The 24,022-nt window shown below is 37.3% G+C and overlaps 1 protein-coding gene across 1 annotated transcript in view; it reads left to right on the forward strand.

The window, feature by feature from the left end:
* The window catches only part of LOC123667888 (talin-1), a 95,602-nt gene that overhangs the window by 13,619 nt on the left and 57,961 nt on the right, over positions 1-24,022 (forward strand). The window contains exons 2-19 of the mRNA XM_045601722.1: positions 6,873-6,977; positions 7,436-7,557; positions 9,084-9,238; positions 10,366-10,521; positions 10,965-11,068; positions 11,773-11,914; positions 12,086-12,277; positions 12,385-12,463; positions 12,728-12,896; positions 14,603-14,775; positions 14,970-15,131; positions 15,471-15,562; positions 16,737-16,825; positions 19,917-20,036; positions 20,691-20,829; positions 21,397-21,477; positions 21,647-21,771; positions 22,421-22,522. Coding sequence (XP_045457678.1) covers positions 9,103-9,238; positions 10,366-10,521; positions 10,965-11,068; positions 11,773-11,914; positions 12,086-12,277; positions 12,385-12,463; positions 12,728-12,896; positions 14,603-14,775; positions 14,970-15,131; positions 15,471-15,562; positions 16,737-16,825; positions 19,917-20,036; positions 20,691-20,829; positions 21,397-21,477; positions 21,647-21,771; positions 22,421-22,522 — 2,061 coding nt within the window. The 5' untranslated portion in view covers positions 6,873-6,977; positions 7,436-7,557; positions 9,084-9,102. The remainder of the gene's footprint in view (positions 1-6,872; positions 6,978-7,435; positions 7,558-9,083; positions 9,239-10,365; positions 10,522-10,964; positions 11,069-11,772; positions 11,915-12,085; positions 12,278-12,384; positions 12,464-12,727; positions 12,897-14,602; positions 14,776-14,969; positions 15,132-15,470; positions 15,563-16,736; positions 16,826-19,916; positions 20,037-20,690; positions 20,830-21,396; positions 21,478-21,646; positions 21,772-22,420; positions 22,523-24,022) is intronic.

A 24,022-nucleotide genomic window follows, 5' to 3' on the forward strand; every position in this document is an offset into this window, starting at 1 on the left:
AAAGTGTGATCGGGTGAGGCGAACGGAAATTGAGAGGGATATATAAGTTAGTGGAGATATAAAGAAAGAGTGGAGTTACGTTTCGCAAATTTTACTTCGGTCGTGTGGTCTAAAGCACACTCGTTTTTTTTTAAAGTGTAATTGGAGTTTCTGGGCGTTTATTCCCTGCAGAATCCACATTACGAATCGTTGGTAGCTTCACTTTTAATTACAGCTAATGAATTAAAACAAATAAAATTTTATTTTGTAAAGTGACGATTCAAAAGTTCTTTTGAAGCCTATTTGAATAAATAAATTTTTTATTTTTATTGTATTAAGAGACTAGCTGACATGAACTTCGTACCGCCATGTTGTTGGTTTTTTGAAAATATTGATTTTTTTTTATTTTCTCTTGCACAAAGTGCAAGGCGTAACTATTCACTTCAGCTTATCGCAGTCCACTGCTGGACATAGGCCTCCATAAGTTAAAAAAAATGGCGTGAACTTATGTATGTTGCCCATAGTCACCACGCTGGGCAGGCGGGTTGGTGACCGCAGGGCTGGCTTTGTCGCACCGAAGACGCTGCTGCCCGTCTTCGCCCTGTTTTTTTTTATTGTTAAGGAACACAAACAGTAAAAAATAAACACACACAATTAAATTTACGAACATAAAATATAAACCAAAACTGTGTCCACAAACACATTTTACACAATCAGCTTTCGCTAAAACAAAAAGCAAAAATACATTTGTTAAATAAATAAAAAATTAACATTAGCAATTAAAAACTAAATCCAAGCTACAACTACAGGCAAAGGAAGAAATATTACGAAACAACACTAAACAAAAATTATGCGGTGTCACGGGACACCGTAGGAACGAAGTTCCTTCGGATAGTATAGAAGCAACACAATTTGAAAAAATAAATATGTTGAATCTTATATATATTTTCTAGTTAAAATAAATCAAACAAAATAATAATAATAATAATTCTAACTATTAAGTGAAATAAAAAACATGTGTCTTTATTTATTTTTGTCGACAGTATAAAATTACATAAATAATTATTTTAAAAAGAAGTTTACTAGTAATATTTTAGTTTTACAAACGTCATATTACACAGTCGTGTGACTGATATTACGTCACTTCCGTTATATATATTCTTTATTGCACTTAAAATTTTTGTACAGATATTAATATACAAATTTTGTTAGCAACGGTGGACTTATCTCTAAAAGAGATCTCTTCCAGCCAACCTGTGATAGTGAGAACTAATGTTATATAGCAGGCCAAGAAAGTGCAGTAATGTAGATATATACAGATTCTTAAAAATAAAAATAAAAAGCTAATTAAATAATATTCTAACAGCATACAATATATGTATATATATTATTTATATATACGCTACATTTACATACTATATACATATACACACTACTACTTATAAAGATCATACACATAAATATTACATATATATCTACATAAAATACACATATAATATACATATTATACAATACACAATAAAAGTAAACATTAATGAAAAGATATTTATGGATTCATTTGAGCGAGGAAGTATTGTTTTAGCTTCTTTTTGAAGGTATAGATAGAAGGACTAAGCTGGATATATTTAGGAAGTTTGTTCCAGAGCGATGCACCATATACCGAAAAAGAATGCAAGCGAAATTTTGTGTTGCTTTTCGGTATGTCGAGCATTGTAGTGATGCAAGACCGCCTAGAACGTGTGGGAGAAGGGAGAATTTGGAAACGAGAACGCAGGTATGCAGGAGAATTAGGATCGTGGAGTATTCTGTAGAGGAACGTCATGATGTGCATATCACGGCGAAGGCGGATTGGGAGCCATTTAAGTTGAGCACGAAAGTTAGATATGTGGTCATATTTACGTAAGCCAAAAATAAAGCGAATAGCAAGGTTTTGAAGACGCTCTAGTTTGTTCAGTTGCTCCGCAGTCGCATCTAAGTAGCACACATCAGCGTAGTCAAGTATAGGGAGAAGAAGCGATTGCGCAAGCATAACTTTGGTTGAAAAAGGGAGAAAGAATTGAAGGCGTTTGAGAGAGTGGAAAGCGTGATGCATACGTTTGCTGACTTCATTGATATGAGCCACCCAGGTCATGTTACAATCCATTATTAGACCCAAATTTTTCACTTTATTAGAATAAGGGATTGTAACACTAGATAGCTGAACCTTAGGTATTGAATTCCAGTCAATTTTGCATGTCAGTCTGCTACTGCCAAAAATTATACTTTGAGATTTGAGAGGATTGATGATAAGGCCGAAAGTATTAGCCCACGACTGAATTTCAACTAGGTCCGAATTTAGAGCACCAATAGCTTCATGCAACTCAGTCAGCTCAAAGTGTCGATATAACTGTAAATCATCCGCATACAGATGGTAGGGAGAAGAAATTACTTTGGATATATTATTAATGAAGATTGAGAAAAGTAGAGTTATATATATTTCTTACGGTTTTAGTATCACATTTTTTTCAGTTCGGTCGCCCAGTCAAATGTCAAGCCTGCCGTAAGGAACTTCGTTCCAAAAAGTAAACCTTAGACATCCCCAAGATTTGTTGCAAGTCAATTCTTCAAGTGTATTTCAAAGCCAGTAATTGGATGGTTATCCCGTCATCAGTCGACTTTATAAGTTCCAAGGTGGTAGTGGAACTGTGTTATCCCTTAGTCGCCTCTTACGACACCCACGCGAAGTGAGGGGGTGGCTATATTCTTTAATGCCGTAGCCACACAGCTTGTTGTAAACTATTCGTATCTAAATAATTATTACGGTCTAATCTGCGTCAGTATATTATATTATGGTTTATTTAATTAACCCAATTATACTCGTAATTATTATCACGTTATTAACACGTAATTAGTGTCAATATGTTGTATGTATATAGTCACTTATGTATAACTTGTTATATAATTAAAACTAATCTCCGGAAGATGTACGCGCTTAATATCTGAATGACTGCACAAAATCATATAATTCTGTTTTTGTTCGCTGTGTCGCTGTGTCTATATCCACGAAAAAAAAATGCCGCTATCAATTGGCCGTAATGCCGTCTTCGGCCTGTGTATTTCAAATCCTTGTTGGATGGTTATCCCGCCTTCGGTCGACTTTTTAAGTTTCAAAGTGATAGTGGAACTGTGTTATCCCTTAGTCGTCTCTTATGAGACCCACGGGAAGAGAAGGTGGCTATATTCTTACTGCCGTAGCCACACAGCACTGTTGTACTGTAATAATTTTAATGCGTATTTATTATTATTGTTCAACTTGAATTTTAAGAAGAATTATTTCTATTAATTTGATTAAAAGATAATAATTAATAATAAAGTCATTGTTATGTGTTAATGTGGTCCTTATGAGGAGTTGTAACGTAGCGACAGACATGAATGGTCTGTGTGTACGTCGCCTTTATCGAGGCACCGGATGCGGTGATAACTGGTCGAACGATTGGAATAACGTTCTTTTTTTAAGTCGGTAAACATGTAGGATTTTAACCGACTTCGAAAAAAGGTGGAATTTACATCGACAAGACTTAGAATTATCGCATTATTAGGAATAATTATTTAAAACTATTCTATCTTAAACACACGACGCCGACGACCAGAGACCGACAGCTCTTAAATATAAAAAGAAGCATCAAAATCGGTAAAACCAGTAAAAAGTTCTAAGGAACATATATTTAAAAAAAAATCGTCTAATTGAGAACCTCCTCCTTTAAAAAATAGAAATAAATATACAGTTTATAGTGCAATAACGAGTTCAGGGATGTGAAAGTTATGGTCTAAGCTCGGGCCCCGGAACTTGAATGTTCCTAGTATTAAAATTCCTAAGGGCGAAAGGCCCTTATGCAAAACAAGTGTCAATAAAGTTCACTGCGGGGACGGTTAATGCGAGGACGTGACGAACTTGCGTTTATTACGATTTTATTATGCGATAGACACAACTCGTGGCTTCGCTCGCTGTGATATCTATGGAGTTGTATATTTATGTATCCTTGGCTCCACACATGGCTATTTGTGTTTGCGTATTTGCCATATTTGACAAATAACTTCCATGTGTGGAGAGTGTATTTGCCAAATTTATTGCCGTATTTACCTATTTGGCAAATATGGCCAATAACAAATATGGCTTACCGAACTTCTGTCGGTTTTGCAAGGCACATCAAAGGCCAATATCAAAAAATATGTATAATTTTTTTTGATATTTGGCTCCATGTGTAGACGGTCGTATCGTCTATTTGCCCGTACGTCAAATATTATGTCAAAAACAACAAATACTGAACAGCAAACACAAATAGCCATGGTTGGAGCCACCCTATTGATGATATTATGACGCGTTGGCGCAATGGTCACAGGATTGGTTTGTGGCTGTTGCGCTGACGGTTCGTGTTCGATCAACGCACACGACAAACGTTTGTGTTGGCTATACATATTATGTTTGCCGTAGTCTTGGGTGTTTGTGCAGTCAGGTCTCCCCACCGTGCCTCGGACAACACTTCTTGAAAGCAGTATTGTTTGTCTGTGATCTTCTGTATGGTTAAAATAGTTTACCCTGTCAGGCTTTTCTAGATTTTAACCAAGATTTTTTCATGTGCCTGTAAATCCCACTGCTGGGTACAGGCCTCCTTCCCGTGTCATATTTAAATCTATATATTAATATGTGAAGAAAAAACTTTGTACCCCTCTTTACGAAAATTGCGCGGACGGTATGAAATTTCGCACACTTATAGTTTATATCGAGAAGGAGTGCAGAATGCTAATATATTTTTTAAATTATGCATAAAAAAATATTAAATCAATAAAAAAATGCAATGTATTTGACACACATACGTTTAATATACTTTTTTTTTGATTGTCAAAGTCTGTAGTCAAATTGAAAATTAAAAAAAAAAGTTCTTTATTTTCATTATTTTTTGTTTTTTTTTTTTTTAATTTAAATTTTTATTTATGGTCGAATTTCGACCTCTGGGCGACCACTAGTTTAATTTAAAAATGCATCGTCGAATAAACAATCATTAAAAGTTTTATGATAGCGATTACCACATCAAAGGGGTTGAAATGATCTAGACTTTATTACAAAGTACTGCAGGGGGATGCTTAGTGTTAGGGGGGACCAAGAATTTCTTCTCAATTTAATTTATTTTTTCACACTTAACCGTACTCAATATAAAATCTTATATCCGGGTGTTTGAGATGAACTTCAAACTAAAATTTAATTAATTAATTAATTTATTTATTTTCTTTTTTTTTTTAATTTATTTATCTATAGTTTGCATTAACTGTGCTTCCTAAATAAGTTATAATTGTTTATTTGAATGTATAGGTTATAATAAAATGAAATGACATTTACATATTATTATAATAATCCAAAATACACGACATGAAGCTACCTTGCGAATAGGCGACCGTGTGTGTGCGTGTGCTAATGACATTTACATTATTTTTGAAGTAAAACTACTTTACGCACTTGGGGAGTAAGCTGGTGAATGCATGACGAGAGCGTTATGAAAAGTGTGATCGGGCGAGGCGAACGGAAGTTGAGAGGGAGATATAAGTTTGTGAAGATAGAAAGAGAGAGAGAGAGTTACGTTTCGTATATTACTGTAGGAGCTATAGAAGTTTTACTTCAGTCGTATTGTCTAAATCACACTCGTTATTTTTTGTTATTTAGTTAATTATATTGTTATATATACATTTTCATCAACAAAGGAATTAAAATTAAAATACCTAGGACTTCGTTCGTGGAATGTATTTAAAAGTTCAGAAATAGCTGTATAAGGGATACCGGTCAATGAACCTCGTTAATGTGTAGGATGTCCTCCCGTAACGTTTTTTGGACAGGACATATTTTTTTTTTAAAGTTTGATTTGTAATTAAATGGTATATAATTTTAATGTTAATGGAGGAAGGTATTATGTGTTCAATTTAATCCGTAACTATAAAAAAATATATCGCTTTTTTCTCGATGAAGTACTGTAATGGAATGAAAAAATAGTATTTGAATACGTGAAAAACTAAAATAATAGTGTTGGTTGTAAATTATCCACTAATGTACGTACATTTGTTTCATGAGTAATTGCTGGTCTAATTATAAGCAACACTGTATTCAAGAGACAGAAACGAAAACCAGTAAAATTATTCTTTTTTGTGTCCCGGATCTGAGTACTGAAGTATGGTGACCGTATTCCAATGTACACATGGCTTAAAAGTGTTAACTCAATTTGTGTCGCTTTTGTTTATTATTAGAAAGAAAGCAATTAAAGTTTAAAATTAGAGTTAGTTATTTCGTAACATTTGTACGCATCAAGTTAAGATGTAACGAAGTTTGAGCATAACCAGTACTCGGCCATAAATAATACACATCGACCTTTGGAAAGAGAAAATCGGCTAATTTCGACTTCGTAGAGCGTTGTCTCCAACGCACGTTACCCATGTGACGTATCTGACTGTTAGTATTTCGTATGACAAGATCTATACATGTATACATCATATTTGATATAAATCTATACATATATACATCATATTTGACTTAAGCAACATACATGATATATTATTTACTCATGTCCTCATTGGAGCAAGATGGTTCTAGAAAAGAGGCCATGACTCGCAAACGTAGTGTGTAGTTAAACGTCCTCCTGCCAGACGGACTAACGAATTTAATAGGGTAGCTGGATAAAGGTAGCTGGATGGCTCAAGTGATCGGGAGCAGTGGACTGTAATCGGCTGATGATGATATCTTTATTACATTTAATTTACTTATTATTCCTATCTATCTTTATATTACCTGTTATTGCCTGTGTCCGGATATTAACTTTAATTTAAAAAGATTACTTAGTCAAAATGTACTTAAAAATAATTACGTCAATCAGGAACCGAGCGAGCGTCCACCGGAAACATCGTCGGGCGCGTGACGGCTACGCGAGCGCATACAGGCGCTTCAGGACAGCTGGAGGCGGCTGACGGCCACCAGACCGGTGGGTTGCTTGCATTTATATAGCCTAGTACCTTACTTTTGTAGCTGACACATTCACTGTGGAGCAGGCATGTATCGGCCCGTCGTGGTACTTATGACTGGTCCATATGGTAAAAACTACACATCTCTTCTGCCTTCTGCGGCCGTACCAAATAAAAGTTTATATTAGACACAATTGACGCTCTAATCAGCTTTAAGCGATTTATAAACACGGTTTGATAAGAATTGTTCCTTCGCTTAGACCGAATATGAAATCATCATATCGAAAATTTCGATCTAGCGGATACATCATTCCATAGCTTAATTGGCTAAAGCACCGACCGGTCAGTCGGAGATGCAGGTTCGATCCCCGCTGGAACGGTCGATTTTTGATATGATATTAAAAAATGTTTAGAAAAATGTTGAGATAAGCTGAAAATTTAACAAAGTGCTTTATTAGAACTCATCAAATATTTCCAGAGTACATCACAGAGACGGTCGCGTCACCGCTCCTTTAGTCACGAGAGACGGAGACCCGACCAGGTCCAGAGGAGGAGCAGCGCGCACTCCCTAGACCTTGAACAGACAGCTACCATACATAGGTGAGAAAAACTACCCTATTACCCTACACAGGTGGCAAACAAGCATACGGTCACAATAAGGTACTTATAGACGACTGCAATACTAGGAGTATTCTATGCCGACCCTACCCCGACCCTCACCTGGAGCTCTGGCTATCTTACTTATCACAGGAATCATTATTACAGCCTATACAGTCCACTGCTGGACATAGACCTCCACAAGTTTACGCCAAAAATAACGTGAACTCATGTGTTTTGCCCATAGTCACCACGCTCACCAGCGTATGGCTCACCTAATAGTAAGTGATTACAGTTGCCTATATACGTCTGCAACACCAGAAACATTGCAAACGCGTTGCCGACCTTATCCCCTATTCCCTCTTGGCGCTCTGGTCAACTTACTCACCTACAGGAATACAACACTGTTATTACTTACCTCTTCAATCTCGATCTTCTCTTCTTTCTCGATTGATTGACTTTGAGATGAAGTCTTATATTTAAAATTTCCGTACATATTTAAAATAGAAATTCTCGATTTCTGTACAAAAAAATTATGTGACGTAGTCTAATGGGCGCCTGCCTGCGTATCATATTTTTGTTATGGGTTCAAGTCTCACGCCTGCTAGTTTGCACGGTTGCACTATAAAAAATATATTTTTATGAATATTTTTATAATCACAAAAAAATTACTTTGTAAATATTTTAACGGTACAATTTTTATCTTACAAAGATTACTAAACTCTACTATTTGACTGAGGCTCATTAAAAGTGTAACATTAACCTAAATTATGACATTTTATTTGACAAACAATGAATTCTTTATCAGTCATCGCTCTCTATACTGACTAGATAAGAGATCTTTTAATTATTATACATAAAAAGTAAAATATGATTGATAATAATTATATTAATTACACAAAAAATGTATGTAAACAAAAGCTTGTCAACTTTACCTACATAGTTTCTGTGGCTAGGTGGAAAGTAAAAGTAATTGTTATCTGTATCTATACAAATAAATAAAATTGGAGTGTCTGTTTGTAATATGACAATAACCGCTTTTTAGTAAATGCATATGGATGTTGTATACACGGTACATATGCCAAAATATTTTTTTTTACAATTTTTGTTTTTGGAACAAACAGACAGACGGTTTGTTTCGGCTAAGGCGATTTTGACGGGACATTCACTGGCAGATAGCTGATATAATAAGGAGTAACTTAGGTTACTGTTATTTTAGAAATATTTTTATTTTATAGCTCTGCGATCCGAAAAATTACTTTTTTTGTTAAATTCCACGCGGACGAAGTCGCGGGCACAGCTAGTAATATTATAAAGCTGAAGTTTGTTTGAAAGTGCTATTTACCAAGACCTACTTGAACGAATTGAAAAATTCTTTTATTGTTAGGATGGACTAACTTTTACCTAGGAAGGCTATAATAGGCTATTTAATATTTTAGTAAGTTTTAATTACAAATTACGAACGTAATTGTTTTAGTTTTGACGAAGATATGTCCGAAAAATTATAACATTAATTATCACTCCCACAGAGCGCGTTCCCTATCCAAGATGGCGACGTTATCCCTAAAGATATCCCTCGAGGGCGGCAAGGTGGTGAAGACCATACAGTTTGACCCCTCGACCACCGTTTACGACGCGTGCCGCATCATCAGGGAAAAGATTCTAGAAGCGAATGCTAATGATCGTGAGTATATTGTACACTTGACAATAACTGCTTGTAAATATCAGACAAAAATCTTAGTACTAATTCTGGTCCTTGCGAGCCGGATAAATACGTCTCGGCGACTTTCGAGGTTTGTCGGATGTCATCATGTACTATGGTGTCAAGTAAGTATTCAGTCCGGTTGGTAAGCGGTTACAGTATATGGATGATTGCATAACCAGAAGTATTGTAACGTATTGCTGACCCCCGACCCTCCTCAGGAGCTCTCTATCTAACTCAACAGAGGAACACAACACTATTGCAGCATTGTTATCAGTCTTTGATCAAATTTAAATTTGAAGTACTTCTGCAGTTGGGCTGGTTCAGGTTTTCAGCGGGATATTCCGTGCTCTGTCTTACCACAATTACATTAATAAGTTTGCTTCATTATAATGGTTTTCTACGTCATAAAACAGCTTTGGTTTCACTGTTATACAAATAGGTCGCTAGACTAGCGCATGGCTCACCTAATGGTAAGTGATTACATTAGCCCATATACGTCTGCAACACCAGAAACATCGCAAACGCGTTGCTGCCGACCTTAGAGAAACTACCCTATTATACGGTCACAATAAGGTACTTATAGACGCCTGCAATACTAGGAGTATTCTATGCCGACCCTACCCCGACCCTCATCTGGAGCTCTGGCTACCTTACTCACCACAGGAATCATCATTACAGCCTATACAGTCCACTGCTGGACATAGGCCCATCACAAGTTTACACCAAAAATAACGTGAACTCACGTGTTTTGCCCATAGTCACTACGCTCACCAGCGTACGGCTCACCTAATAGTAAGTGACTACAGTAGCCTATATACGTCTGCAACACCAGAAACATCGCAAACGCGTTGCCGATCTTACCCCCCATTCCCTCTTGGAGCTCTGGTCACCTTACTCACCACAGAAACACAACAATGCTTCAAAGCAGTATTATTTAGCTGTGATCTTCTGTAATCATACCAAACATATACCACAACAATACTAAAAATAATATATTGTAAAGAAACCTTAAGAATATATTTATTATAGTGACAAACTACAAAAACCTTAATATATACAATTCTAAAAGTGAAACAGTCAACTAAATACCCATCTCTCTCCCACAGCTAAAGAGTACGGCCTGTTCCTTGCGTCAGAGGAGGACAACAAGAAAGGTATATGGCTGGAGGCGTCCCGCAGTTTGGACTACTACATGCTGAGGAACGGAGACCTGCTGGAGTACAACAAGAAGACAAGGAATTTGAGGGTTAGGATGTTGGATGGTGAGTATAAAGAATGATGGGGATTAAGCGGGTTAATAACATATACGGCAAAGAAACGTTTGCGGGGTCAGCTAGTATGTATATAAATTTTGCGTCACATTGTATGTCCACGATGGACTCCTAAACTACTTAACCGATTTTAATCAAATTTTCACACCGTGTGCAGTTTGATCCAACTTGAAAGATAGACTATATTTTATTTTGATATATGTAATTATTATATTTAAGGAAAAAATAAATTTAAGGCGTTACGAAGTTCGCCAGGTCAGCTAGTTGTTTATTAAATTTTGAATTCTCAACTTGTATCCATCTTAAGGAGTTGCTACATGGCGTATAATGCATCAGACGAAGAGATCTCAAAATTAAAGTACCTTATTAAGAATATGTTTTATAATTAATAATATTGATGTATAGTTGATTTTAACCCATTATTGTTTTTCAAGGAACCGTCAAAACCCTGCTCGTAGACGACAGCCAAATAGTCGCCAACCTGATGGTGGTAATTTGCACCAAAATCGGTATCACCAACTACGATGAGTATGGACTGGTAAGTATATGAAATATTCAGTTCAAATTGTTGGTCTTTCATCTATTTATTACCTATTATCATCTATTTATTCAGTCGAAAATTGTTTAGTTAATGCTACTTTGGGAGAATTTTCTTTAGAATTATTGTTCTGCAAATAATTATCCTTACTGCTTCCAATGCCCTGCGGTCACCAACCCGCCTGCCCAGCGTGGTGACTATGGGCAACACACATGAGTTCACGCCATTTTTGGCGCGAGCTTGTGGAGGCCTCTGTCCAGCAGTGGACTGCGATAGGCTGAAGTGATGAATTGACTGCTTCCAATTAAGTGCCTAAATACAAAGTTTCACTGTTTCGTTTTCGTTCCATACAAATTTTAATTATTTATCTCTACTCTTTTAACCAAAATACACAGAGCAACCAAATGAACACAGCGCAGCAGGAAACATCCTGTTCAAAATCTGGAGCAGTTCAACTGGGGAAGTACCTCGATCTCACAGAAGATCACAGCTAAATAATACGCCTTTCAAGCAGCGCTGTGTTCCTGTGGTGATTAAGGTGACCAGAGCTCCTGGGGAGGGTAGGGTCGGCAACGCGGATGCGTTTCTTGTAGTGTTGCAGGCGTCTATAGGCTACGGTAACCGCTTACCATCAGGTGCTGCCTGCTGCCGACCTGGTTATATAATAAAAAAATAAAAAAAAATAACCAAAAATCATTTACCAGGTCCGTGAAGAACAAAAGGAAGAAGCGGATCCATGTGAGAAGCCCAACTATGGAACTCTTACCCTGAAGAGACGGCATCAGGAGAAAGAAAGAGACACGAAGATGGATCAGCTCCGAAAGAAATTGAGGACTGATGATGAAGGTATGGTCGAGGTCTTGGTGATCTTTTAGGTTCTAGGGTGATATGGGAAGTCAAAGGAAAAGTGTGCTTTGACCATACGATTGAAGTATAACTTCTTTATTTCCATCCATCATTAATTCATTAAAGATCCCTTAAAAAGCTTCCTTAACTTTGTTTTATTTTCCCCAACAGTGAACTGGGTGGAAGGTTCCAAGACCCTCCGGGAGCAAGGGATCGACGTCAGCGAGACTCTTCTTCTACGGCGGCGACTGTTCTTCTCCGACCGCAACGTGGACTCGCGGGACCCCGTCCAGCTGACCTTGCTCTACGTCCAGGCTCGGGACGCCATCCTCGCAGGGACACACCCTATCACACAGGATAAAGGTAATAAATAATTCTTGCTTATCTACGTCTAATTTGAGTAGTATTATGTGTCTGTATTATCTGATTCGTGTTAAGTTTCTTGTTTAATGTAATATAATCTTTTACAGCTTGCGAGTTTGCTGGAATACAGTGTCAGATACAATTCGGAGATCATAAGGAGGACAAACATACACCTGGATTCTTAGAGTGAGTCTAATATGTATATGTCGAAGGCCAAACTTAGTTTTTCGCTTCGAATTGACGACTGTATCCCACATCCTGGGGTATTGGGGATAAGGTCCACAACGCGCTGGCGATGCTTCTGGTGTTGCAGACGTCTGTAAGCTACGGTAATCGCTAACCACCTACCAGAAGAATCGCAAGGGCGTTGCCGATCTAATCCCTAATCCCCCCCAGGAGTTCTAGTCAATTTACTCAAAAAAAAAATACTAATTAAACATTGTTTTCCAGTCTAAAAGAGTTCCTGCCGGCGTCCTACGTGAAGGTAAAGGGCATAGAGAAGAAAATATTCAAGGAGCACCGCAAGCACGCCGGCCTCAGTGAACTTGACGCCAAAGTCCTGTACACCAAGAGCGCTAGAGATTTGAAGACCTACGGAGTCGCCTTTTTCCTTGTGAAGGTAAATTACCTTCTATATAGTATTTTTAATATGACTAGAGCGGTAAATAGGCGTTACGGCCCATCTGATGGTAAGCGTTTATCGTAGCATAGTAACTGAGGTAGGGCACAGCAGGAGTTTTCCAGCTCAAAAAATGGAGCAGCCCGACTGGGGTAGTACCTCGACCTTACAGAAGATCACAGCTAAATAATACTGTTTTCAAGCAGTATTGTGTTCCTGTTGGTGAGTAAGGTGACCAGAGCTCACAAGGTGAATTGAGGGTAGGGTCGGTAACGCGCTTGCGATGCTTCTGCAGGCCTAGCATGCGCGCCACGACAAAATTTTGTCTACCCCTTTTCTCGTATTATCTCTCTATGTCTACAGTAGCTAACATGCGTGCACGCGATACTCTTCTCGTTACGTCAAGAAGAGATAATCATTAAATTTTAGTGATCTGTGATATTTATCTCTACGGAAGCTAACATGACATCGTAATTTTGTCGAATTTTGTCGTTTTAGGAAGAGAAACTTCTCGTCTTCAATATTATCGACGAGAAAGACGATAAATAAAAAATAAATAAAACCGGGTGCCTATTTTTTGTATACCATGGCGTTTCCCTATTATAATTATATAATTTCGGTATACGAAGAGCGGGAAATGCGAAAAGTCGAGTGAAGTGTGCCATATAATGACACAAAAAACGTATTTGCGCCCTGTTGCTTCTTATTCTAAATAATAATAATAATAATACTTTATTTCAGACCAAAGTATAAGTCCATATTGGGTTAGTACAACAAGACAAGACAACATTCAGAATAAAAAACAAAACAAAATTATATTAAAAAAATCAATAACTAAAAATAAAATTAAATAGAATAAAAGTAAAATCAATAATCAAAAAAAAATTCAAAAATTCAAAAAATTTTAAAAATTAAAAAAAAAAAACAATGCGTGATAGAATTACAATTATCTAATGTGCGACAAGATATAAAGCACAACACGAGCATATTGTTTTACATATATAATTAAATTCATTTACTTACGCCGTTTTATTTTCCATATTAGATTTTTTAAATTAGATATACACTTTTTATCTTAGCCAAAAGGCCGAGAACATTGTTAAATAAAACATGTGTCACTCGTTTGAAATTGGTCAATAACCTTGTAAATTCAACTTTACGACATAAGAAATAAGAATGATATTCAGTTGTGATTATGGTTGATAATGTTTCTCTACTCGACAAGGCGAAGTCTTCGGAAGAGAATTTTGTCTCTCGTAGTGCGCATGTTAGGGTAATCGAGAAAATACTCGATGTAGACATTATCTCTCTCTCTCGTCAAGAGATATCTCGTTGTATGCATGCTAGGCCGGCTGGTGTCGTAGACCTCTACAAGCTACTGTAATTGCTTACCATCAGGTGAGCCGTACGCTTGTTTGCCGATCTAGTTATATATAAAAAAAGCCATGGGAGTATGCAAACACTATCAATATTGTATACGGGATAAATGAATAGTTGAAATCTAAAGGTTACAAAATAGCGGGTTATGTTGGTGGGAGAAAGCAGAAAAAAGATCGATGATATTGTGGTACATAAGTATGTAATAAGAAATATTATTAGGGTAAATATCTGTATCATTTTCTCTTTTTGACTGACTTCAAAATAAAGCAGGAGCTTCTTGATTCTCAGGGTCTCGGTTCTCAAATTTATATGTAATAAATTCGCAGGAGAAAATGAAAGGCAAGAACAAGCTGGTGCCCCGTCTGCTGGGTGTCACTAAGGATTCTGTTCTTCGCCTAGACGAGAAGACCAAGGAGGTACTCCAGACCTGGCCTCTCACCACCGTGCGGCGCTGGTGTGCCAGCCCCAACACCTTCACCCTAGACTTTGGAGACTACAGGTAACTACAACCAGACGCCTTTGACCATCTTCAATAAACTTCCAAATTGCAGAGTTTTTAGAAGTTCTTGCAGTCTAAAAGTAAAATTATATTTGCTTTTGATGAATTAATTTCAGTTAGTATATTGAAAGTATATTGAGTAATTAGGTTAATTTTTATGTATAGTTGCTAATACGAATTGTCTCGCCCCGCAGTGACCAGTACTACAGCGTCCAGACGACGGAGGCGGAGCAGATCCTCCAGGTGATCGCGGGCTACATCGACATCATCGTGAGGCGGAGACGAGCTCGCGACCACCTCGGCATCGAGGGCGACGAGGGCTCCGCCATGCTGGAGGACTCCGTGTCGCCCTCCAAGTGAGTACCACGAGCCGAGAGTCAGCGACTGCTGTACACTAGGGTGGAATGAAAAAAATTTTTTTTTTGCTTAGTGGTCCAATTTGTAGCTTTAAAAATAAAATTTAAAATAAGATCTCACTCAACATCTTGAGGCGACCCACTCTTTTTAAAATGAATTGAGTCAAAATGTTTGGTTGCAAAAAATCAACGTTTTTTTTTTTTTTATATTCAATGCCTTTTACTTTTTTTTTTTATTATACTCCATAGCTTCTCTATAGCATATCAAGTGGTAAAGAACATAATACGTTTATACGCAAAAGTGTAACATCTCATTGACACAATTATGAATGTTTCCAGAGCTAACATTATACAACATGACACTTTCAAGTCGGGTAAAGTGAACACGGAGTCAGTCGCGAAGCCCGCCGTACTGCGACCAGGCGCCGAAGGTGAGCGACGAAGTCTACTGTATATTATTGTATATTATTCATATCTACTGTATATTCGTAAATACTTTAGGATGTCATTTTCAATTGGTTTTCTCCAAATTTTAGTTTTTTTACGAAATCTACCATTCTACTACAGAGATAATTCTCAAGCAATTTGATTCCTTACAAATGTAGTCAAATATAGTTTCAATCCATAAAATAATTTTAAGTTTGAGCCTTTTTTAAAAAGTATCAAACGCGTTTTCTTTTCAAGATCAAAAGCCCAGGAGCGCTAGAGTTTCGACATTTTATAAAATATCGTAAATTTCTTAACGCTCCCAACACTGGTAGAGGCATCCTTTCACCTTTTGTAAAATGACGAGTCTGGCCCCTGCTGACTCGTGGACTATTTCAATTTTGTTATACGTAAAATTGTGGCAAAATGGACATGACAAGTATTGAAAATTATCGCTTGAATAAATTGACTATTTCATTGGACTATTGTAGAAATCGAATACGTTCAATGTACGTGGAACGGAACAATTTGATACTTTATTTAAAAAAAAATTAAATATAAATGTATGTAAAATACTATATAGATCGTCTTGATCTTAAAGTAAATGATTCAGCCTGTGACATCCCACTGCTGGGCAAAGATCTTTCTCCTGTAGGAGAAGGGTCAAAGCTTAATCTTAAAGTAAATAGAATATCTAAAGTTATATTTTTAATGTATTTTGTACAATATATATTATATAATTTGTATATATGTACAATACAAAAGCTACGCTACTTCGATCTTAGTACAAGAAAGCTTTTTAAAGTTTTTTACTTCTGTTTGTATATACAAATTTATTATTATTTTCTTTGCAGCGTTGTTTTTGTTCTCTGTGTTCTATAAGGCATTATATATTTATTTTAATCGGTCAAGAACTTGTCAAATTCAGATGAGTATTTTATTTTATATAAAATCTAACTACCGCTGGTAAATTGAAATTGTAAACTTTCTCTTAAATATTGTTTTAACATAATTTCAAGTGCCAGAGTTAAGCTAAAGCGAATATAATTTTTACAAGTATCAAACTGAGTTACACCCAACTACATCAAAATTTCAGAGTACCCTCTTAAATGCAACTTCTAAAATATAAATAGAACACGGAGAACTAGCACGATTTATAGGCCTTATTTCATTGCATAGGTGCGAAACCCTTCGCGGTGGGCCACTTGACTGGCGCTCAACAGACCACTGTGTCCGGGCAGGTCATTACTGGACACGCACCGCCCTCTGTCAGTATTATTATTATTATTTTGTTAATATATATTAACTATTATTAATATTTGATTGTGGGCTGTGTTACTAACTCCTGTGACATCGTTTATGACATCCAAATCGTTTGAAAATGTTTGTAATTAAAAATCTCTTTACTCAAGCTCAACCGCTTTTTACTAAATGCATATGGATGTATACACGGTCCATATACCAAAATTAAATTTTTTACAATTTTCGTCTGTCTGTATGTTTGTTCCGACTAATCTCTGAAACGGCTTGGCCGATTTTGACGGGACTTTCACTTGCAGTTATCTGATGTACTAAGGAGTAACTTAGGCTACTTTTATTTTATAAATATTTCTATTTCGTAAGTCTGCGAGCTAAACAGTTTTTTTTTAATTCCACGCTAAATATTTCTCATATGTATAATTTTAATAAACATTGCACTGTTACATATACACCTTAATATATGCGAAGCAAAATTAGTTATATAAAGTACACATGTATTATGAAAAAGTAATTTCCCATTTTGAATATTTGTCACAGATCTTTTAATAATGATTAGTTTATACTTTTTCAACGATTTGGATGGAAATAATGTTTATATTTTATTTGTATGTGTTTTTATGCATGTCGATGTCCAATTGTATGTGTTTTGTATGACGTGAATGTCTGTTCAATCAATGTTATAATTCGCCTTTTTGACATGACGATGCATGTATTAATATAATATCATTCATTTTATTTAAATATATTTAGTAATAGTTTATAATAATAATATCTCATAAAAAATGCTAAAACTTTCTTCCGCTCCAGTATGGAGGGTATCTCTACTTCGAGTCTGGGTGTAATATTTGTATATACGTATATTGTATATTTCAAATTATATGTTAGTCGACTGCCACTAGTCAGAACAGTTATTAAGTCACCTTAGGTTACAGACGACCGTGTGTGTATGTTCAATACATTAATTCATTATACTACTAGCCCGATGACGCAGTTTGTGGTTGCACTGCTTTCTGCTGTGTTGTGGGTTCGATTCCCGCCCGAGTCTGGGTGTAATATTTGTATTTAGATATTTACGTATGTGTACAAAATGTAGCTATATCAGTCGGCTGTTACCTATAACACAAGCATTACGTTGCTTACTGTAGGAGACCGTGTGTGTATGTTTTAAGATATTTATTTACTGATTTATTTATTTATTATAAAAGCCCTGCTTAACATACCAACTACATATGTGTATGTCTTCATTCATCTACAAATTATAATTATATACATATATAACATCTAACCAATTTGTGTATGTCGGAGGCAGGATTATTACATCAATCGTTTGACAGCTCTTCTAGACAGTCTTAGGGGTGCTGGTTAGAAGTGTTATTACTATGAAACGCATGTGGATAGGAAAAATATTTCATAATTTATGAGACGTGTGCTAATTAATGGATAAAAATACTTTCGTTAGAGACACAACGCAAGCTTATATCAGGTTTATCCAGCAGATAACGTTACGTAACTGTCATGATCTGCGTTTAAATGTTTTTTACAAATTTCTTCTCAATGATCTCTTGACCAAATTGTACGATAGTGCTGCCATCCCCCGGATGCTGCGACATACTTTCTTTTTATTAAAATAAAACCCCTTTACGCACGCTTGACTTGGGAGCTGGTGAACTGTGACGAGGGCGTTACGAAAAATGTAATCGGGCGAGGCGAACGGAGCAATAGAGAGATGTGCGAGCACACATTTTCTTACTCTCTTTCTTTCATAGCCTTTCATAGTTACGTTTCGTAATATCTAAGACACAGTGCAGGCGTATTGTTCAGAAGTTTTATTGCAGTCGTGTGGTCTAAAGCACATTTGTTTTTTTATTCTTTTAGTAATATAATACGCATTAAATAATTATTGTTAATAGTTAAAGTTAATGTGTGGTCGATTATATTAATGACTGTCTCCGACATATATATTATTATTTTTTTGTTCCATAATTTTGCCTAACATGTGTTTCATTATTAACGTTTCTTGTTTCACGCTTGACGGATTCTGTGCAGTCTACGTACTGGGTTCTGTACGTACATGATGTTACTAATTACATGATCTTACTAAATATTATTCAGTGTACTGGACAGTGGGTCGTCTTAAAACGTTGCTATATTAAAAAACGTTTAGTTACGATTACGAAACGTTCTATTTTAGATATTTCGTGTTGGAATACAGAAACTGCATTGTTTTTTGGCGTTTTTTAATACATAATAAATTTGAATTAAGGATATTTTTATCAAGTGTCCAATTCATTGAATAATTTTTTGATATGTAACGCTATTTTACTAACATATATTGATTGATGAGAATGATTTTTATTGCATTAATATTGCTTTATGCTAGAAATTTTTATGTATTTTTTTTTTCTTAACTGCTGAATGGATTTGCGTTTAACATCATCATCATCACTTCAGCCTATCGCAGTCCACTGCTGGACATAGGCCTCCACAAGTTCGCGCCACAAATGGCGTGATCTCATGTGTGTTGCCCACAGTCACCACGCTGGGCCGGCGGGTTGGTGACCGCAGGGCTGGCTTTGTGGCACCGAAGACGCTGCTGCCCGTCTTTGGCCTGGACATAAACAATCTGGACATCTTAACAAATTACATGAAAATAATTTTCCGATTTTAGTATATATAATTTCTGATTCTTGTCCATATTTGATACACCCAAGGAAAGCTACATCAAGTCGATTTATCGTAGTTATATATCACAGGAAAGCTTTAAAAAAACCTGTTCGATAATTGTATACTAATTATAAATTACTAAAAAGCGATTTTTATAAAATTTACAAGCTTAGTAACGTTATAGTAGAATGAACATGACATTAAGACATTTAAAATTGATTTTCCTTAAAAATAAAAAATATATACACTTCTATTGGTGTAGTATTTCTTGGAGATGTTAATAAGATAAATATGCCCTCGAATAACGCGCACAAAAGTCAAATCAAATCAACAGACAGTTGGTCACAGTTTTTCTAAAAAAAAAAAAAAAAACTCGCGTTTTTTGCATAAAATTGTAAAATGATCAATATATAATATCAAAAAATAACCTTCCAGGCGACACAGATCCAGCAGACGAAAGTTACATCAATTATGACCGAGCCGCAGAGAGCGCTGCTGTCGACCATCACCAGCGGCAAGGAGATCATCAAACAGACCGAGGAGGGCTTGACGAGGGTGAGTCTCTGTGTTTTATTATTGTCATTGAAGTTTAACTTCTTTACGCACACTTGAATTGGTTAATGCGTGACGAGAGCGTTATAAAAAATGTGATCGGGCGAGGCGAACGGTAGTTGAGGGGATAGAAGTTAGTGAAGATAGAAAGTTTTACTCCAGTCGTGTGTTCTAAAACACACTGGTAACGTATTACAATTGATTAACACACCTTTAGTGGACATAGAGACGCTGTATTTTATTTCTCACAAAACACAGTTTATATATTGATTTTCAAAAGAGAAACTGGGGACTTTCTTGCCGATTATTCTCTGCAGAATCTACATTCCGAATCGGTGGTAGCTTCACTTTTACAAAAATAATGATTTCTTTTTAAAGTTTAAAGTTGTAATGTTGACAATTCAAAGTTCTCTTGGCCCTATTTGAATAAAGCTGTTTTTGATTTTGATATCAAAATTTTCTTGATTTAAGTAAGCTTCAATTTCGTTTTTTTAGTTTCAAGTTTCGCCAAGCATACTTATGTGGAAACTACGTATTAAAACGAGCAAAGCTTTATAATATTTTAGTATCGTTTTCTTCTAACCTAACGCGGGTAAAACCGCGCGATAGGCTATTGTTCGGAGGAGTGGTTAAAAAACGTCTTTGTTGGTGTATCAGGCGTCCCTCCCGGCGCTGGGCCAGGACGCCGGCTCCGTGAAGTGGAAGACGGTGACCATGGACAGCAGCAGGCAGGTGGTCACGTCGCGCATCGCGGCCATGAACGCGGCCACCGCGCAGGTGGTCACTCTCACCGCCGGTCAGTGCCTGTACCGTCTCTTATACTGCCACGCAGTCATACTATCATACTATCGCACTGTCACACTACCAGACTGTCATGTCCACCACCACCGCACTACCTTGCCACTATGCCTAATATGTCCGTCTGCTGTCACACTACCACTGTCATGCGACCGTACCACCAGACCGCCGCACCACCTTGCCACTATACCATCAGATACTTTTTTTTTATATCACCAGGTCGGCAAACAAGCGTACGGCTCATTTGATGGTAAGCGATTACCGTAGCTTATAGATGTCTGCAACACCAGAAGCATCCCAAGCGCGTTGTTGACCCAATCCCCAATCCCCCAGGAGCTCTGGTCACCTTACTCACCAATAGGAACACAATACTGCTTGAGAACAGTATTATTTAGCTGTGATCTTCTGTAAGGTCGAGGTACTACCCCAGTCGGGCTGCTCCATATTTTGAGCAGGAAATTCCAGCTGTGCCCTACCTCAGTTAAATACTACAATCTACTTAACACGTATGATGTTGTATTTTAAAATTTATTTGTAACTTACTTTATCTTACATTTTTCCCCAGGCCCCACCGAAGAAATGGATCACACGGCGGTCGGAGCGGCTATCACCACCATCACAACTAATCTGCCGGAAATGACCAAAGGTGAGGGCGTTGCCAATTTTGATTACGATTATACGATGATTTGTATTAAATCAAAAGATACCATTTAACTAAACTTTATTAATTTATTATGTTATTGTAGACCTAGAATATAAAGAGTTGTATCATGACTCATAGCGTTAATGCTCCCCCCTCCCCTCCCTTCCCCCAGGAGTCCAGATGATCGCAGCGCTGATGGAGGACACATCAGGTGGTGATCGTCTCTTGGACGCCACTCGCCAGCTGTGCTGTGCCTTCTCTGATCTACTGCGAGCCGCAGAACCTCACGCCAAGGAGGTGAGTACTCTACATTATCTGACCATTCCTGATCACTACTAGGTATACACCACACCAATGTCACGCCTTTTAATTGTCTTCAGTTATCGATAGCAAGCAGCTTCTAGCCACTTGGTGCGTATATTATTACTTCAGCTAGCTGGGTAGACCTCTCTAACTCTCGATGGCAAATATTATCAACATCTTAACGCTTGCATCAGAACTCAATAGCGCTGGAGAATATCCAAAGTTACAATTACCAAGGTGCGGCCTCCCGTACGGAACCTGTCTGCGCGAAAGTTTAACAGTTGTGCGATATACGTGACCAGGCTTCTACTATTAGCTACTCAATATATGATGCTCTGATATATAGCCATATTTGGACTTTTTTTTTGAAATTTTGAGCATAATCCTCCATAGCTAACTTATCAACATTATTATAGGACGTGAGTCCAATTCTCCGTAATTCACGGCTGAATAAAGGCACTTATTGGTGACTTGACTTCATACTTGAATGCTCTGTACATGAAATATATGAAGTTATCTAAAAGGCACCCAGCCCAGCTGTGCTCATCTACATATCTCCTTAATATTGTTTCGACCCAACTCATGCTTCTCTACATTACCTGCCTCGAACACTTTAGTCTAACTACCCACTGTATAATTCCAGCCACGTCAGAGCCTACTCAACGCAGCCTCCAGAGTGGGTGAGGCGTCGACCAGCGTACTCCACACCATCGGGGAGGAAACCGAACAGGATAAGGAAACACAGGTAACATACACACAAAGTAACGTAACCGGTCCCACCGCTGGGCAGAGTCCTCAGTCGCTATTACAAAGGGTATGGAACTTTATGTGCCACGCTGGTCCTTTCCGAGCCGGATATCCGTGTCTCAGAATTTCTCCGGAGACGGATCTATCTCACGATGCTTCTTACGCGAACTTCGTTTACACTAAACTTACCAATTGCTATGAATATTTCTATAAGGTATTCTTCGGGAATAATACTCAGTACGGTACCGACTTCGAGGCTAAGAGGTACGACGATGACGGCATTTACGAAGACGTGGATACGAGCAAAGCCTGGGGCGCGCTCGGTGTCATACAAGAGGAGACGGATAGCGAGTACTACCGCTCGCTAGAATACTGCGACAATGTATTCAAAAAACATCCGGCAAAGCACACGACGAACAAACAAGGCGACTACGAAGACATACTAGTCACTTGTGAAGGATATTTAGATAAAGATAGTAGCCCGGAACCGGACAGTCCGGAACTAGATCTAAAACTTTACCCGAAAACGATTCGCGATAAAATATTTAATTTCAAAAAAGATTTCACACATCACAATTACGCGAACATCGACTACGCTAAACGTGATCAGACAAACGTGAACTTAGATCGACGCACCAAAAACGAAATGCTCCGTAAACAGTTCTTCTTATCGAATAGTACCGATAAAAATGACGTTAACGATAAATTTAATAACGCCACCGATAAAAATATAATCAACGATAGGTTTAACAGGTTGAACGATAAAAAAATCGAATGCCACAGTATAAAAAATGACGTTACGAAAAAGGGTGCCGATGTAAAGGTATCGGGTGCGTTAAGCATGAAACTATTGAACTTAGACAAATATAACCGCGTTTTGACTACGACGGAAACTTTTATGGAAACGGCCGAAGCGAGTTTTACCAAAAATACGTTAAATATCAAAAAAGATGATTTCGAAAGCTTCGTCAAACGAAGCGAGAATTATTATACAAGCGAACACAGAGACAGACAGACTGACGTTTATCTAAATAACGAAACCACCCCCCCGAAGGGTAAAACTGAAATACGTATAGTTTACAACCCGACTTTTCTCGCTACGGAAAGCAATTCTAAAAATCTTTGCCATTTCTGCAATAAACGCTGTTCAAGAGCGTCTCAAAAGTGTTGTCCTAACTGCGTTTGTGTCGTAGTAGAGTTGCGAGATATTTGGAAAGAGAATTGGTTGAACATATTACTCCTGTTAGCTTTGATATTCGTTTTAATAGCGATTTTCGTTCAATGGCTCCTTAAAAATATCGGCTGTGATGAGAAAACCGATGAGGCGTGCTTCGAGATGTCCACATGAGAATATACCAATAATTTTAATATAAAAAAACGAGTGCTTTAGACTACACGACTGAAGTAAAACTTCTTTACGTCCATCTAACTTATATTTCCCTCTCAACTTGCGTTCGCCTCGCCTGATCACACTTTTCGTAACGCTCTCGTCACGCAT

This window comes from Melitaea cinxia, chromosome 29 (assembly GCF_905220565.1).
Source record: "Melitaea cinxia chromosome 29, ilMelCinx1.1, whole genome shotgun sequence".
In the NCBI taxonomy this organism is placed as follows: domain Eukaryota; kingdom Metazoa; phylum Arthropoda; class Insecta; order Lepidoptera; family Nymphalidae; genus Melitaea; species Melitaea cinxia.